Source organism: Corvus brachyrhynchos, unplaced genomic scaffold (genome assembly GCF_000691975.1).
Source record: "Corvus brachyrhynchos isolate BGI_N302 unplaced genomic scaffold, ASM69197v1 scaffold43, whole genome shotgun sequence".
Lineage (NCBI taxonomy): Eukaryota > Metazoa > Chordata > Aves > Passeriformes > Corvidae > Corvus > Corvus brachyrhynchos.
The window spans coordinates 3,302,031-3,320,179 of record NW_008237353.1 but is presented as its reverse complement, the minus strand read 5'-3'; the positions used below and the strand labels follow the sequence as shown (position 1 = coordinate 3,320,179).

The 18,149-nt window shown below is 41.3% G+C and overlaps 1 protein-coding gene across 3 annotated transcripts in view; it reads right to left on the bottom strand.

Annotated features, from left to right (window-relative positions):
- Positions 1 to 222: 222 nt before the first annotated feature.
- The window catches only part of RNF144B (ring finger protein 144B), a 95,950-nt gene continuing 78,023 nt past the window's right edge, over positions 223 to 18,149 (bottom strand). For all 3 annotated transcript variants that reach the window (XM_017730694.1, XM_017730695.1, XM_008630907.2), the window contains 5 exons: positions 14,832 to 14,892; positions 9,955 to 10,159; positions 8,661 to 8,805; positions 6,845 to 6,934; positions 223 to 6,662 (listed from right to left, as the gene is read on the bottom strand). In XM_017730694.1, coding sequence (XP_017586183.1) covers positions 6,522 to 6,662; positions 6,845 to 6,934; positions 8,661 to 8,805; positions 9,955 to 10,159; positions 14,832 to 14,892 — 642 coding nt within the window. In that variant the 3' untranslated portion in view covers positions 223 to 6,521. The remainder of the gene's footprint in view (positions 6,663 to 6,844; positions 6,935 to 8,660; positions 8,806 to 9,954; positions 10,160 to 14,831; positions 14,893 to 18,149) is intronic.

The window sequence follows — 18,149 nt, the reverse complement described above, 5'->3', positions numbered from 1 at the left end:
TTACACTGATTTTTTAATGTTGCACATATTGCATTTTGTAACATCAGAAGAAAAAAACCCCAAAGTAAACCTCAAAGACAGAAAATAAATATAATTTTTATGAATATATGCAGAGAGTGCAAAAAACTGCATCCGTAAAACATTTAAATGCTGAATCATACCACAAAAAAAAAAAATTTACAAAAGCACTTATTTTTTTATACATGTCAGCTTTCTTCTTATAAACACAAAAATATTTTAACAAATCTTACAAAGATCAAACCCTTTTGCCCTTCACCAGGAGAAAAGTGGTGAAGAAAGTGTATTACCTGGAGGAAAAGAAAAAAAACCCCAAAAAATAGATAAACAGAATGTAAAACCTGCGAGGGGCAGGACAAGGGTCCGTGGCCACTGCTGGCTCTTGCCGCACACACAAACACACCCAGTGCCAGACAATTTTAACAAATCTTACAAAGATCAAACCCTTTTGCCCTTCACCAGGAGAAAAGTGGTGAAGAAAGTGTATTACCTGGAGGAAAAGAAAAAAAACCCCAAAAAATAGATAAACAGAATGTAAAACCTGCGAGGGGCAGGACAAGGGTCCGTGGCCACTGCTGGCTCTTGCCGCACACACAAACACACCTAGTGCCAGACTCGGACACTTCCATCTACACACACTTAAAACACAGGCTTTTTTCAGAAATAAGCAACACTGGGGCAGTCAAAAGAGCTCTCACATGGTGACCTTTGGTGCCTATGGATGCCAATGCCAGCATGGTACGGAACAGTTCTGCTTCTCTTCATTCCCAAGCCTTGCTCATTAGGGAAAGCGAATGCTTAGATCAGCTGAGCTCCAAACAGCTCACGTGAACTGAAGCTTCTGTGAAACTGGACCAGGCCAGTAGCAAGAGACTTGGAAATGAAAGGAACAGTGATTTGCTCTGGATTCTGGGGAGTTTTGGAGGTGGGTGGGTGGCTTTGGAAAGGGCCAGCTTGAGACAGGGCCCTGATGAAACTCCAGGATACGCACGTGGTGAGAAGGCCCAGCATGACATGTGCCATAGAGATGGTGGCACTTGAAGCCTCACCTGGATGAGTCCCTTGTGCACCACATCCACTGCATGTGCCCCAGAAAGCCATAAAGCTCAGGCACCTTCTTGAAATTTAAGCAATTCACTGCACACCTGCTGCAGCATCGCACATTCAACCTGTCTGGGATCTCCTGGCACGTGGCCACCAGAAGCTGCAGCTTCTGTCTGGACATCCAGAAGGCACAAGCAAATTACTGACATCCTTAATTTTCATCCAAGAAAAGAGAAAGTCTCTTGGGAAGAAGGGAGAAGAATTAGGTTGTGTCCTCTAAAGAGCTGGTGGACCTTGTCAACCAGTATAATCTTTTATAGCTCAGATTGTGATGGTCAATAAAATTCCTTGCTAGGAAATTGCCTTTCCTAACAATAGAGATTTGCTCAATTCAAAGAACTAACTTGAGGGATCATAAAAAACTCTCTGATATAACTACAAATTAGTAAGAAACATAATTACTAATTATAAATTATATTTGCATTGTATAAATTATAATAATAAATTATAAAACCACATTGGTTATGAGAAACTTGAGTGTCAAGACACAAAACAGACCTTTGGACTTCCTGTTCAGCAACACGATTCAGCTCTCACTTCATTACTTTACTAACTAGAGGACAAATGAAAATGAGAACAAAGTTCTCCAGAGCCTCAGCAGTAAGTTCACCTTCCAGCAGACTGCAGAAAAACCAACTCTTGCTGTTCCAGAAAAGGTAAATTTTCACATCTTTATTTCCAGCCATGTAAATTACTATCTCATCCCACATACTCACATGTGAGAGATGTCTGACAACTGTTTTATAACTAGCACACTCTGTTCAACTGCTTTAGCATATTTATAAGATTTTCCTCCTGTGTAACTATACCCTAAAAAGCCTGCAGAGAGTTTGAATCCCTAAATTATGAATCTATGCAAGGGAAGTCTTTTTGATTTATACAATAAAAATATGTATAGAGGATGTAGATTTTTTTAATTTTTTTCCCAGCACATGTCCAAAGTCTGCTTAACAATAGAAGCATCTCTTCTGTGAAGCTCAGAAGTTGTAAGGCTCCCTTACCTATGAGCTCTAACAAAGCAGTCCTTATTTAGAACTTACAAGAGAACTTCTAAAGTCTCAATAGGTTTTTCTAAACAAGCCAAGTCTGGAATTTCTATCTTTGGTCAGGTATCTCAGCATCAAATTTCTTATTAAAACCTGGGAGAAATGGTTGCAAGATTTTTATCCTCATACAAAGAAATCTACTAACTTTGCTCTAAGAATCTTTGGCTGGAAATACAGGATGAAAAATATGATCATAAAAGGAATTAGTTTGAGAAAGAATGACTGGGAGAAGATTACAGTGCAAAACACATTTCAAATTTTTAAAGCGGCAGGCACTACAGTACAACCACCCATTGTGGTACCAGAGAACAGAGCAGCCTAAAGTTGATTTTATTGTCCCATTGTGGAAATGCAGTTGTTTCTGTCCACCTGTATTTATTTATTCATGCAAATACGGAGGCAATATCCAGTTTTTCTTAGCTCATTCAAGTAAAATTTGTGTACATTTTAAACTTGTCTTGGGACATCATGCTGTGTTACTGGACAGACAACAAGACGTAGCATTTAGCATCATTAAAGCATGGAGAAACATTCATTACTGTTATCCCTCATGCTGCTCTTTGGGGTAAGTAACTCCATGCACCAAAAATAAACCATCACTTACTGGAGGGCAGGACTAAACACCTACCATAGTTCTGGAGTAAATACTGCAGAGATGCACTTACGCTGTAGCATGACAAATATCTTCTTTTTATTAAGAGATGGATTTGGGAAGAGGTGTCATCATCCTCATTTTAACACAAGGACATGGAATGCTGAATGGGATCTTCAGCTGTATTTAACACAGACCCAGTGACTGATGGGAAATGATGTGATATGTGGCCATGGAGATTTGTGGCCAGATGCAGTACAAATCCAGATTTCTAGCACTGCTCTCTTAGGTTGAGAACTGACCTTTAAACACCTAGAGCCCAATTTTCATAAGGCCTGAATGCTCCTGGTTCAGAAGGAATGAAGTACTTCCCACTTCTGTTCTCCAAGAGAGACATCTGTGAATGCTCTCAATGTAACATTAAATGCCTAAAACCCCCAAGGTGTCTCTCAGTGGTTAAAGGCCCAAGAACAAACTGGTGATGATTCCAGGGTGGGCAATGTGCTCCTGTGTGGTACCTGCACTGCTACAGCCCTGAGCTCGCCCCTGGCTGCTGCCCCCACGCCAGCCACCTACCACAGGGGCAAGAACAGAGATGGGAAGAGCAGTGAAGCCTGGTAGTAACATGCACCAAATAACATCATACTGATGGAGTTCAGGAGGGTGGATCTACAGATATATTGATTAAGAAGAGTCCCATGTAGTCAGTCGTGGTTTTTTTTCTTTCTCCCTAATTACTACTAGTATTATTTGTCATGCTTGCAATAAATCTTTTATAAAGTGACTTTAATGTTTCTTATAAAGTTAAAAAAAAAAAAAAAAGCAACACAAAAGCAAAAGCCAACACTGTAAAAAGATTCCTGCTAAAATGTTTCTTTGGAAACTCTGTGAGCATAGCCAGTTGGTGCAAAATAGCTGCATTCTGGAAAACAAAGCAACGGGGCTTTACTGCTCCCAGCACTCTGCACAGCTACTGCTCGACTCGGCCAGGTCAGGGTCTACTTAGTGCATATGCTCAACTATTCCCATGCAATGAAAAGCCAGGATACATGGGGCACTGGACACGGCCTTTTAAAGAAAATCATTGTTGTAAAGCCTTAATTTTAAGCTCTAAAGTGTCTAGGGCTTCCTTCTTGGTCCATTTGTTGCACCTACACAGCCAAAGGAAGGGGTGCCTGTAGCTCATGCTCTCCTTATCCAGTTTTTGTGTAAAGACCTCCAGCTGAAGTCTGGGCTACCAATCCACATCCAGACTTTTTAGATGCCTGGACTGGGGCTGAGACTGCCAGGCTGTGTTAACTCCTGCATGATTAATTTATACCAGTTTTGGTACCCCCACCAGGCATCTAAACTGATGCAAGAGAGCTGCCTTTAGCTGCATTTCTTTAACAGAGGGAAGAACCTGGCAGTTTCATTAACACAACAGTATTAATGAAAAAAAAATCAGACACTTTCATTCCAATAGGCATTTTAGCAAAAACAGACCAACAGAAAGAGGGAAGAGGACAAGGAAAGAAACCAGACTAGCAAAGGATGCATCAGTCATGGGCAAGATCACAAAACATGAAAAACTCTCAAATTTTAACATGCAAAAGATATTGGTGCATTGCAATGCTGGTTATGGTCAAAGAGACTGTACAGTTCCTACATCTTTGTCCTTTATGCTTCGTTAAAGTAAGACTTGCAACTTCAAGTTCATAAATAAAATGGAAATGACAGTAGTGCCATAAAAACATAGGTAGAAAAATAGTGCAAAGCCAAGGGCTGGACACTTTAATCTGTCACAAGTACCCCAAAGCACTACCATTAGTGCTCTTCAAGAAAACACATACAGAAAACATTCTTTATTTATTATAAATGGCAGTTGCCTGCATTGCACTCTGTATTTAGAATGCACTGACTACCTTTCTGCTTCCCTTCAAAGCTGAGGATGAAGAACAAATATAGCCTTTTGCACTGAAGAGCACTGCCTGCCCTCCAGCCACGACTGGTAGCAAGTCAGTATTTAAAAAAGAAATCAATTAAAAAGTAAAACAGACAGTATCATTTAAGGCCTCTGTCCTTGCTAGTCTGCTCAACAGACTACACTTTCTCAAAAGAAGAACACCAACCACTTCTGTTACAGTAACCAGAGAGCAAAGTTAAACAGAAAACAGGTCACATTTACAGCTGCCAAGAAGGCAAGGTTCCTGAGGCTCGGCCAAACACCACACACAGATGCTCCTCGCAGCACTCTGGGTGACCTGCGCTGTGTGCTCAGAGAGGGGCAGCCGGGCGGAGCGCGAGCCCGACACCACACTCGGGCTGAGCATCTCCTTCAAACTTCACAGCCCTTATGGAAAGGGGTTTGGAATTACAACCAATTATATAGTGCAAACTCGTATCTGTTCCCACAGATATAAAATGCACAGACTGGAGTCCAGAACAAAAGTGCTACCGGCCCCGGCTGTGAGGAGCACCATCCATTAAGGAAATAAACTCCAGGGAGAAGAGTCTGATCTCAGCCACTCCTGAGTGAGCCTGGAGTAACTCCACCTCTTCAGGTGTAACTGATACCAGGGTCTGAATTGGTTTGGTGGTGAGGCACCAAATTAAAATGAAGCACTTACTAAATGACAGCCTTCCAGATTTAGAGTAACTAAAAAATATCAGTAACAGAGTTTGTTAACCTTGAGCAGGACAAAAGAAATACCCACCAATGGATGGAACTCACATTTACACAGCATTTCTCAAGTATTCACTTCAGCAGGTCCATAAGGTTTTAAAGGAGGGCTTGTCTTGGCCTGGTTTCAATAACTTTTTAACAGGTTTCTTGCTGCCACCCCACGTAAACTGTTGAAAAAATATACTGACTGCCTAGAAAACACATTTCCCATATGTACTTGGTATATCTGCACCCATGCTGCCACTCTGTACACACACAGCCAAGATCCCAACACTCTGCATAAATGGGAATGGTATCACAGTCTTTCTTACAGTATTACCTTCACTGTGAGTTTGCTACACCCATGGTACTGACAAAAGGCATGCCCAATCGTAGGGAATTATGCATATTCCTAATATTTCCTGGTACATAGGTCATGTTTGATGTGAAGAAAAAGCAGCTTTCTCAAGGTAGTGCAGCCTCTCAAAAGAGAGCCCTATCTTAGAAACAGTTTTGTTGTTTTTCTACTTCTGTAGTTGAGATCGATGGTAAAAATCAAATGGATTTCAATCCTGAAAGAAATGCCATGGCAGTCAATTGACAGGAAACTACCAAACATATTTTCTTAATGGTTTGTTACCTTTAACGGGATACAAGCTAGCAGACAGAAGAACCTAATCAGGCTTCTCCCTCTTTTATAAAAGACCCAAAACTTTGTGAGAAATCTGAGTGTCGTCAAGAACCAACAGCAAGCATGACAGTAATGACTGGATCTGCAAAGACAGAGTAACGCAGCAAGATCAAGTCATGTGCAGCTGATGGAAAATGGGAATGTTCTATTAGTCTTGAATGGTAGATCATATTTATGTTATGAACTACTGAATGGCGTCCTGTTTTCCTCTTCAGGAAGCAAAAACCTACACCATATGTACTGCACAATAATCTAGACTTTTCCCCCACTAGGACTTGTTAGATAGCCTGTAAAGAATAGGCACTTATCTCAAGGATTGGCAAATAAAAGGGAGCATTATTTGGTAGGTATGGCACCAAAACACAACCATTGTGCTTTCTCACATACAGATGCTGTACAGATGGAGACTCAAAAAGACACAGAGTTTTAGGTTGTTGGTGGGCTGTGTTTTTTCTTTTTGCTCCGGCAAGATTTGCAAATGCAACAGATGATGCATGGAGATGCCACGAGCAGCAAGGGAGAGGTCACCAATGCTATGATACCTAGTCCAACGAGGATCCCCACAACCTGAAAGACACGGGGGAGAAAAATATATATTTAGACAGCATGGAAAATAAAACACACATGTGCATGCAAAAACATAGCATAGGTCACAAAAAAGAAAAGATGAAAACATGAAAATAATCATTCTGGTCCTCCTCTGAAGGGTAAAATGTATGAGAGCTCTGCCCAGCTGGCTTGGAACACACCTGTGTTCTGTTCCACATCACTGAAGCCCGCGAGTGGCCCAGCTTGTTTCTGCAAGGGCCTCTGTCGTAATGCCGTAAGAAGATATCATTCTGAAAAACAAAAGGAGAAGCTGTAAGAGCAGGTTACAGAACTGCAGGGAGAGGTTCAAGACCGGAGTGGAAACACAACCTTCCTGGCACTGCTTCGAAATTGTCAGCTGCCAGCAGACAAGTTCACCTGTCTTCTAAATAATTACCTAGAGAAACTTCTCTATGTTTGGCATATGTTTGGCACCTGAGCTATCATACAGCATCTTTCTTCCCCCACTTTTAAAAAGCATAAGCACATGAGTTTCACCTATTGCACAAGCACCTGGTCTATAATTTGGTGATGATATAGGAGACTGAAAACAACAGGCATTTCTGAAAACTAGATATGTGAAGGATCATCTTCCTGAGGTAGTCTACCTTCTGTCCTCCTGCTGTACCTACACTTCACAGAAATCTTCTTCTAAGACTTAATAGGAAAATATTTAAAAGTACAAAAATCCTGTTTCATTTCTCTTTTACCATTAATACTTATTAAATTACTCATTTTTTTTCTTCAGAAGGTGACTCATGCCCTGCATTACCCTCCCTGAACCACTGTGCTGTAACCTGATGCTGCTTCCCCTTTCATTTTTCAGCCCTACTTCTCTGGCTTTGCAGGTATTACCTTCACCTATGCCTGGAGCTCCTGTAACCCCATACATTTAGAAAAACTACATTTGAATCACACAACTACAGTTTCTTTCTCTCTTTCTCCCTTTGAACTGACAAAAGCTCAAAAGGGCATGTCTGCAGAGTCTGCAAGAATGACACTCCTCTAGTTCAGCACAGTGTTAAGCAATCACTGTGTACTGCATGTACTCTGAGGCAAGCCCTAAGACTCGTGTTGAAAAAGCACGTTCACCCACACAGAAAGGGGACATAACACTAAGGGAAACCTGTTTAGCATGCTTGAGTAAAAGAAGGATGAAGAATGAGGAAGTCTCATTGTTTGCTGGCTGTGGAGTACAAAAAAGAAGACAAGCACAAAACATTTTATTTCAAGTGCTGGTAAAAGTCCTTTTCATACTCCCACGGTTGTTACTGACAACTGTGCCAAAAGGGCAAGCTGCCATATATACAAGTGCATTACTTCTAGGACTCTTATTTCTGCTAGGATACTTGAAGTCCACATGAGTTGAGAGTGGTTTGCAACCTTTGAGAAAAAACTAGCAACATGCACTTTACAGTCCATGTTCATGATCCAACATTTTTATCCTCAAGCCTAATAACCACTCTCTTCAGCAAACATGGCACTAGAGATGGAGCAGTAAAGGAAACCTAGCTCCTCCTCGCTAGGAGGGAGCCCTTAAGCACCATACCACGGAACAACCCCCTTCACCCAGTACCATACCATTTTTTGGATAGTCTGTTTCCTTTGCTGTTGAAACAGGGGGAAGACATTTATTTCCCTCACTCTCAATCAAACTGGTTTTAGCTACTGGAAGAGGAAATCAGAGCAAGGTATTGCTGGAACTAACGTCCAGAAAGCAACAAGTCAGTCCCATTTCCCTCAAAGAAAAAACATGGGACCCACAGACACGGCTATAACCCTTTATGGAAGAAATAAAAATGATATTGATATAAATAAAAGCACTGGGTGAGAGAAGAGAAAGAAACTGAATAAGAAGCTGAATTGAGCCAAGAAATACGCTAGGACAACAATGAATTAACAAAGAGTTTGCACAGAGCCTCAGACTAACCCTAACCCTGTTGCTCTCTATCTTGGTGTTTTTTCTGCAATACTTACATCCAAGTTCTGTAGACAGTACCAGCAAAACGTGTGCTTGCAGTTCTTGCACATCATCTGAGCACAGCCCTCATTTCGCTCAATATAGATCCGACAAACTGGGCACTGCTTAATTGGTGCCTCTGTCGCTGCTCCAATAAGGAATCTAGAAAAGAAAGGAAACATTAAAGTGAGATGTGAACATAACTGTTGGTAGTCAGGTCCACTGCCTAATGTATATTGTGCTTATTTTCCAGAGAATCTCATGTTGTTGTCCTAATGTACTCAGTGTGTGAAGCTTCTTATATTCAGTACAATACAATGAAGCATACCCACTATTAGGTGTAAGACTACTAATATCACATAAAAGTGAAAATCCCTTGCCTTGTTCTTTTATGCTATATAAAACCAGCAGTCACTACACCCACAATTAATCACCTATAGCATTAAAACTTAAGACTTTGTTACAGAGACCTTGCACAATTCACTTAACAGGACTGGATTATGCAACTCATAACATCGTCCTTGTCTGAATAAAATAGGCTTAAACTCCACCAAAGCCAGAGATCACACCTAGAGAAGAAAAATCATGGCAAGAGCTTTTTGGCAACTCCTGTTCCATGAAGTCTCTAGCAAGCAGAATGCTCTAGGTTTTAAGTCTTTCATTTCTTGAAAAAATATGATAGAAAACTTAGAACACATGACTCAACATAACCTGATTCTGAAAACAAAGATGGATAGCCAAAGACATGACAATTTAAACACAAAAGTGCTTTCTTTCTGTAGATTAATGACTCTTACAACCTGATCTGTAGGTTGTTTGCACTTAAGGAAAATGACCATAAATCGGGCTTCTCACACCAAGTGAAATTTACACTCTGTGTAGGAGTTACAGTTTGTCTATGCAGAGATTGTATAAATATTAAGCAGGGACAATTTCTTAATCACAGTATAGGCAAAATTTGGATCCTGCAATATTGGTATATTGGATTTTTTGTATGGGCACAGGTCATAAGTCTAGCATGTGAACAAAGCCTTTAGGCAGATTTAAAGTCCTGGAGGGCTTCATCTTTCAGAAGTGTCAGTTGCAACCCAAGCTTGACAAATACACAAACAATAATAAGTATTAAAAAATAAAATTTATCATTTAAAGTAGTATTTAGACTGGAATTGTATTTAGGAAACACCAGGAGAGATGGACAGTCTCAGAGCTGAAGCTGTGGACCTAGAAGGACGTCGTTCCATGAACCTGATGTGACGCCCTGTGATGAAAAGAACTGAAAGACTGCATGGCCTCCATGGATTCCCATCTTACCCCTGCTCGGTTGGTACTGGAGCAGTTTGGTTTTCCTGGCACAGGTGCTGCAGGTGCCACGCCTCCTTGCAAGAGGAGCAGAAGGTCAGGTGGCAGGTGGGGCACTCCACTGGCACCGGTGCTCCCGACTCACTTGGTGAGATGTGGCACACTGTTTGGCAGTCGGCTGTGGGGCACCATGTTCGCTGGGGGTCCAAGTGGACTTCTGAAATGCAACAGAGAGAGAAATAAAACTCTTTATACAGTCCCCTGCTTGTTCCAGTGACATGTGTCTAGGTATACAACACCCAATTCTGCATGAGGGTGTGGGAGCCAAAGCACTCTGCACCCATGCCGAAGGGTATTTGGGCCTTCTCTTCTTTAGGCAGGTCTGCATTTGTGCTCTGCTCAGCAGTTGCACTGAAAGCATTGCAACAATAGAAATACACTACACAGAACATGTCCCTTGCCTTTTCATAGGGAAGTTCAAAATATGAACCTAACTGCTGTTTGCTGAGAAGCACGTCTTTTGTAACACTAGGTCACTCCATGTCTTTCACATGTGCAAGCCATGCAGTAACTTCCATATAAACAGCAGAAAGACTGCAATTAAATTAATATCAAGCTACTTTCCATGCCTTATTTACTCTCCTCTATCCATAAACTCCAGTTAATATTCACTGTATCATATCATTACTATTTGTCTGGTATCAGATTATTACAGAAGTCAACATTCAGGGTGGAGACACTGAGTTACGGTCATCATCACATGGCAGAGAATGATAAATGTTGATCCTCTCTCTCACTTCCCAATCTTTATTCAAGGAATTTGGACTTGCAACAGAAACCCAGCTGGGACACATTCAATGTTGTTCATTTGCTACTCAATTCCATGAGATGCAGCCAAACACTCACACCCTGCAGAGCTTCCCCAGAAAAGGGCTGTCATGCCTTCAGGAGCTACCTGCCCCTCCTCCCTCCCTGGGAGCTCTCTGGTACCACCACCGAAAATAAATAGATGGAGGGGATGTCTCAGAAGCCAGTGGAAATCCTGACTGTCAGATGGCAAAAGCCATTACAAGCAGATAAAATAAGTTGTCCCACTTGAAACAAAAAGGTGCACAAGGGCCTCATATATACGTTCTCTGGCAAATTTTGCTGAAACCACATGCGGATGTTCATCTTCTCTGCTGCCTGCAGGACACACAGGTACATGGTGCTCTGACTTCAGGTAATTTCTGCGTCAGAGCGCTCCAACATATGTGGAGAATTTCTATATCCATGCAAAGGTTGTCACCTATAATTTAAGCAGTGACAGCAAAACACCTGTACCATCTACCTTCAGCCACTTCATAAATCTAGTTTCATTCTTTCCTCTTACTCTCTTGCACATGCTTTCTCTGCCTCCCAAAACAAACAAAAATTTTGCTTTCAACTGAATGAAAGCCAAAACAAATTGGTTCTCAGCTTCATTTGTGGGGAGAAGAGACACATGGCCAAGCAAGTAACTTTTCACATTTTAATACTTTCAAGAAGTAGTGTCCTGACTGAGAAATCTTTATTTTTCTAGGTTCCGTTGGTGTCTCTTAAAAGAAACTCTGAACTGGGTAAGGCCATGGCCTAGTACTTGCTATTGCATTTAGTCCTTCACACAGTAGGTTCTGTATGTTTTCTGTTGAAAACGCAGCTTTGGAAACCTAAATTCCCCTATCCTGTTTTTGGGAGAAAGACAGGGTGTCTGGTTTTGACATCATTGGGAGGAGGAGAGTTGGGTTGTAAACCTGTTTTTTAACAATTAGTTACAGCAAGATGTAATGCATGAGATGAAACTCCCTCCTCTCCCACTTCCTCCATTTTACAAAGAACCTACAGATGGTGTTTTGCAATCCACGCTGTCTCATACTGTTTGGTTTACCATGGAATACAAGCAAAACCAGAAAAAACTAAAAAGGCACAGCCAAAAAAGGGAAAAAGGCTATCATCCTGCTCTGGCAAGTTGCTCCGTCTCTTCATTAGGGCCATTTCTCTCCCAAGCCTTTCCCCTGATTCCCTGCAGCCAGTTCAGCCACAACTCCCTCTACTCTCAGGAGAAAAGCTTTCCCAAACAGTGCCAGTTTTGGGCAGGGATCTGGCCAGTTTTCATAAAACATGTGAGCAAGCAGGTGAGATGTGGGTGGCAGACAGGGGAAATGCAGCACCCTGAAGAAAATAATTTCCAGCTCAGGAGAGGTACTCACTGAAAAGATGAGTTCATGATTCTTTTTCGCAGAGTATTAGCAACATCTCCTTTTAAAATGGACTACTTTTGAGTCAGGCATAAAATGGAGATTCTTTTCATCTACCACTCGGCCTACTGAGCAATTGTCACAGAAACAAACATAATGCATGTGTCCTACCTATTTACCATTTCTCTGTTTCTTTGCTTCTGTTGACTACCTCAACCCCATCCTAAACAGACATAAAGCAATTCCTGTTTCTTCTACTAAAATATGCTTCACAGAAGCTCTGCGGCTTGGCCCTGACTGGATGCAGAGAAGTTACAGATATACAAGAAAGCTTGGTTTTTATTTGCATTCTAAGAACACAAAACCCACAAGAGAACAGCATATTGTCAGTGCATTCCTTATTAGATTTAGTGATTGTCTAAAGATACACAATTCTATGCTAATTACTTCTCACTACTTTTTCACACAATGTTATTGGTCCATTAAAAAAAGAAAACAGTAAAATTCAGAAGAAATATATTCTATTAACATAGTTAACACACAGATGGGGTAGCACAGATGGGGTATGGGGGAAATAGCTTTTGGATGTGTAAGTCCTTATTGGGGTTTTCAAAATTTTGCTCAAAATTTATCTCACAACGGAAAATGTCTGGGAGGGCTCTACCAATCACTTGAAAATCAGTAAGGAGTCTCTGGGTAGATTCTGGGTAACAATTCATCCCCAGCAGATGCCATCAGCAAGGTTTATTGCTAGTTTCAGAAAAAGACTGCCAGACCAGAGCGGGCAGGCTTTGCAGGTAAGGCTCAGGTCTGAGAACAGAGCTTCGGGCCAGCAGAAGCTAGTAAGCCAAGTCCCACTGATGAGTGCAGAAAGATCAGCCTTGGGGACAGGACTAAATCCAGGATAGGCAAAAGGTCTTGGCTAGGGCTGGCATTAGTGCTGGGTGTCTGGGTCAGAGCTTTAGCTAGCAGGAATCATTGTTCCCAGACATCAGTAAGCTGGATTTATTGCTGGGGCTGAAAGGCAAGGCAAAAGGGCTATGTCTAAGTCTGCTGCTTGGACATCAGTTTTACTCATCATAAAGGAGCAAGGACAGATCTTAGAATCATAATAAAGAAAGACAGCAGAGGTGGAAGAGGATTTGTCCGACTTAGGCAAGAAAGAAAAGTAAAGAAGGATTTAAAAAAGAGACAAGTTTCAGGCTTCTCTGCGTGGGAGGCAGTAAAAAAAAAAGACATAACAGTGAGTTTGACAAAAGACCATGAGTTCAGCTTTGGCTAGTTACAGGGTAGGAGATACCAGGAAACCAGTAGTTTCAGAATCTTCAGTTAAAAAAGGTTTTACATAAAACAGATGTACTGCAAGAAAGTCTTTCTTAACTCTTTAATATGGTGATTTAACAAGCTCTGATTTCCACTGTCTAGGATTGTAGACAAGCCACTGATTAGTTCATGAACTGGAGAGACTTCCTAAGGAATTAAGAATAAACAAGAAGGTGGTAAAACAGGAGTGAGAAATAAAAAATGAAAGCAAGGTTTGGAATTTTTTTCCTTTCTTTTTTGACCCAAGTGCCTGAAAATCACAGCTACGATCTGCACTTGCCCATAAACTTTGGGGTATATTTGACTGTTTGGCAGTTTTTGTACTTTATGGTCATTCACAAGGACTCATGTCAGATGAGATTCTGTAAAAACCTATATATTCTTCTATCTGATCAAATTTTCAAGTGCATTGCTTTGCCTAACTTTTATAGACCTCTGCATTGTCTTATGCATTCCCAGTCCACTGCATCTAAGCAGGCATGCAGAGGAAGAACATAAATACAATCTCCCAAGGAGAGTTTGAAAACAGGCAGAGTCAGGGCAGTGTCTCAGACACAGCACTCTGCACGGTACCATGCACTGAGTCCTTTGAAAAACACCGCACCTTCCAGCTGAGACTTTCAAGCTGCTGACAGTCTTTAAAACCAGGAATGGGATCTCATCCTTCTGACTAGCAAGTTTCTTCTTCAGCCTTGGCAAGGAACCATCTCCGGATGCAGAAGAGTGATCTCTGGGCATAGGAAAGCTTGGCCTCAGTGAGACCTTCACTTTCAAACTTGTTCACAAAATAGGCCTTACTCAGGAACGAGGGGACCTACTAATCCTCAGGAAGAAAAACTCTACGAGGTGAACACACATGAGGTTTTTACGTAAGCAAAGCCATTTTGCAGGGATGCTTGCAAAAATCTGCACTGGATTTCAGAATATGTGTCCCCCAGAGGCTCTGAAGATCCCCATGGATGTGTAAAAGAACTGTGTGCCCTGGCCTGCACCAGCCTCTAGCACCTTGCCAAGTTCTACCAGTACAACCACCTCAAGGATCCAAGACGAACGTGCTATTGGAAGAACAGTGGAGCCCCAGGCAAGCAATTGGAGACTGCTGCCCACAAGCTTGAGTAAAAGTCTGATAATTCAGTAAGATGCTGCTTTTTCGATTCCTCAATACTGAAAGAATTTCGAATTTGTCTGTGGAGCACCATCAGACCTAGTGACTGCTCTTAAACTATTTCAAAGCAAAGGCATCTTCTCTGTCTCTTCTTTAACTCACTCAACAGGCTCTGTCTTTGCAGTATATAACAGTGCTGCCTCCACTGACAAAAGAGAAGGTAATAGGAACAAAAAGGATCGCACCTCGTTCAAACTTCAACCTCTTGTATAACTGAAACTGGTCAACAGGAACCAAACAGGCAATCTGAAATGAGAAACAAATACACAAAATAAGTATTATAAACACAAACCTTAAAAAGTTAATAAGCACTGTGTTCAACACACCTGCTTTCCTGAGCTGGCTCTCAAATTCACCTTTTTGTTCCTGCTTGCTATCAGCACCATGTTCCTCCATACCCTGACTACTTCTCCAAAACTTAAAAGCAGTTCTTGACCGCCTCTATTTCAGCCACACAGTCCAGTAGTTCAGCCCATGTCTTTCTTACCATGCACAGGAAAACCTTCTATGTGCATTCTGTATTTACTTCAGGCTTGTCAATTTTATTTCATGTTGGTTTAGTGTAACAAAGGGTGACATGTTTCCAGCCCTGGAGACTGCAGCATGCTGTTTGTGCACAAGAATATAGCTCAAATGAATGGTTCTTCATTCGTGTCTCCTGGCGTTAATGGCAGGGGTCACTTAGCTCTCAGGAACTGAAAGCCAGTCTGGTTTCCATTTTTTAGTCATTTCATGGGGTTTGGGCCAAGACAGCTAATGCCATCACTGTTGGAATTTGCCTTAGACATGGAGCAGCCTATTGGGAACCCGACTGAAGTTAAAAATTTTAGTCGGCATAGACAAACAGGCTTTGCTGATACATTTTACACATTACCATAATTAAACTAGCAGCCTAAAAGGCTAAATGCTCTAATCTCCAATTAACAGTCTATGTAAGAAGACCAAGTGCCTTATTTAAACCTAATAAGCGAACCTGCACACAGGGTATGGAGGGTTTCAAAAGAAACTTCACAGGCATTTCAGGAGTCACATGTTTGTCAGATGCAGAATGTGGGATCATTCTCTTCATCTGATCTGTCTGTAATACTGTACTAGCACTGGAAATACTTTTTGTCTTTCACTGAAAATAAACCTAGACTAATATAAGACCTGGGACCTGATCATTTGGAAGCACTGTGAGACAGTGTAGAACTGACAGCTTCAAAGTGACAGGCTTTCAAATCTCACATCCAGTATCCAACCACAGTCCTTCAGATTACTGTAAAGGACAAAATTTGCCCTCAGTCAAGTGGACACTGGCCCTTGCTGTCCTCCTGGGTTGTGGGACAGAGCATTCATGAGAAGAAATATAATGTCAAAAATCCAATATATATTTAATATCATGCTGTGAATATATTTTCTTTCACAGATGGAAAAAAGAAAATGAATTTGTATTATAAAATATGAAATTGCTTTATTAATATCTCAAATTGATTGGACTTGATTGCACAAAACTGCATTTTGTAGCAGATGCTTGGATCATTTGTTTAACCTAAGCCAGTGTAATACAAAAATGAATCCAAATTATGTCAAGATTTAATAATTTAAAGATTCATATGACTGTAATTTATTAATATTTAAGATTAATATGACTGCAAGACAGATTTTTCTGGAAAACTCTTCACCTGTTCATCAGAAGTCAGCTGAAACACTCTTGGAGAACAAAAAATAACTAAATCAAATGGCTAAAAAGAGTGAAGCTTAGCAGTTTCAGTAAAGACACATCATTTCAGTATTGCCCACTCCTCCCCAGGGCAGCTTCACATACAAATAGTTTGGAAAATGAAGAGAGTCATCTGCATTTCTCTAGCTGGGTGAGCATTGGCAACCACTTTAAATTTTTCTTCATTACAACTAAATTAAAACAGTGAATCTCAATGCTGTAAGAGCCACTTGAGTGAATTGTTTAGTTGGCCAGGGTCCTTCTGTACTTGTTTTTGCTTTTAACAGACAGTTTTTTCAAGAGCAGTTCTATTGAGCCCAGAATTTCCCATGTATTAAAAATCAGCCTTTTTGATTACAGTGGGAGTGGAGTTATGCATCTTAACACAGGTTTCAATAGGAAGCAGAGGCGGTGCTGAAAGCTTCCCATTCTCCTGGGGAAAACTTGAGCTTACCATGCCAGCTTTCCCCACTGGTTTCACTTAGCTCCATTCTTTTCCCCACATATCCTCTTCACAGCTCAGCTTCCCCCTCCCTGCTTGCAGCTCTGGGCACTGAATGCATGCAGCCCATCACCTGTGCCTGACTCCCACAGGCTTGGAAAGACCAGATCCTGAGGCACCCACACACAGGTCAACCTGAGAGGTGCTGAGCCAAAGCCTCTCACAGATTTAGTACCTTTAGGCATGAAGAAAACAACACAGAAATCCCTGCTGCCCGAATTCAGTGTCATTAAAAAGCTGTATGTACAAACTTAATTAAAAGAAACATGAATATCAGGTCCCCATAAAAACCAGCAAATCCTTTCCTCAGTGAACTTTTAATCTCATTTACACCTAATCGAGGACAGTCATAAGCACAGTAAGGGGATTAGGTGTTTATCTCTTCCTGCTTGGCATCAGTCTAAATGTTCATTTCCAGACAACTTCTCAAGCCCCACCTGGGTGTCGGTCCATCCCAAACACCTCCTCTCCTGCACAACCACTCACGTCTCTGGGCTGGTCAGGGCATGGAAATCTGGGGAGGCAGCAAACCAGCAGATGGCAAAGAGCCAGAAGAGAAAGACCATGAGCATATCAGAAAGCAGGCTTTTCTTATTCTAGGCTATGAAATTATTCCGTGTAGGAAGAAATGCTAGAGGACAGGTTTGGGGAATTTTTTTTTTTTTTTAAAAATGGGAGTTTTAATAAAAAAAAAAAAATACAGGCAAGAACTCTCTTCTCCAGAAAATATCTTGCTTTGAGACTTATCAGACTGTTAGGAGTTGAAATAAGTTTTCTGATTTTCCAAACCCTGTAAGCAGTATCTGCAGTTAATATACTCTTGCTATAGAGCACAAGAACACACAAGAGCTATTGCTAAGAACAGCAGCATTCACCTGAAGTAAAAATCCATGGACAAAAGCAAAATTTTGAAGGCTTACTACCACAAAGGGCTCCACCTGGACCCCTGCCAAGCATCCAAAAATATCATGTCATCAAATGTGTCACAATAACAAGGATCCCTGCTACTACATGAGACAAAAGAGCAAAGAAAGGAAATTGAAAGGGTTCAAAATAATTTAGTTCAGTACACACAGGGGCAAACTTTTCCAGGCAGTGCAGTAACCAGGACCCAAGGAAGAACAACTCCCCTGTTTTTAAACACTGGCTACCACAGTGGAAAGGGAAAATCACTACTCCACCTATTCTCAGGCTTTCAAGGGAGATGCAAGGAGGCAATCTAGCAAATTGAATAGATCTTACTTCCTTTCACACCCATATGAATCAAACCTTGATAATGCCAAGGGAGGGAAGTTCAGC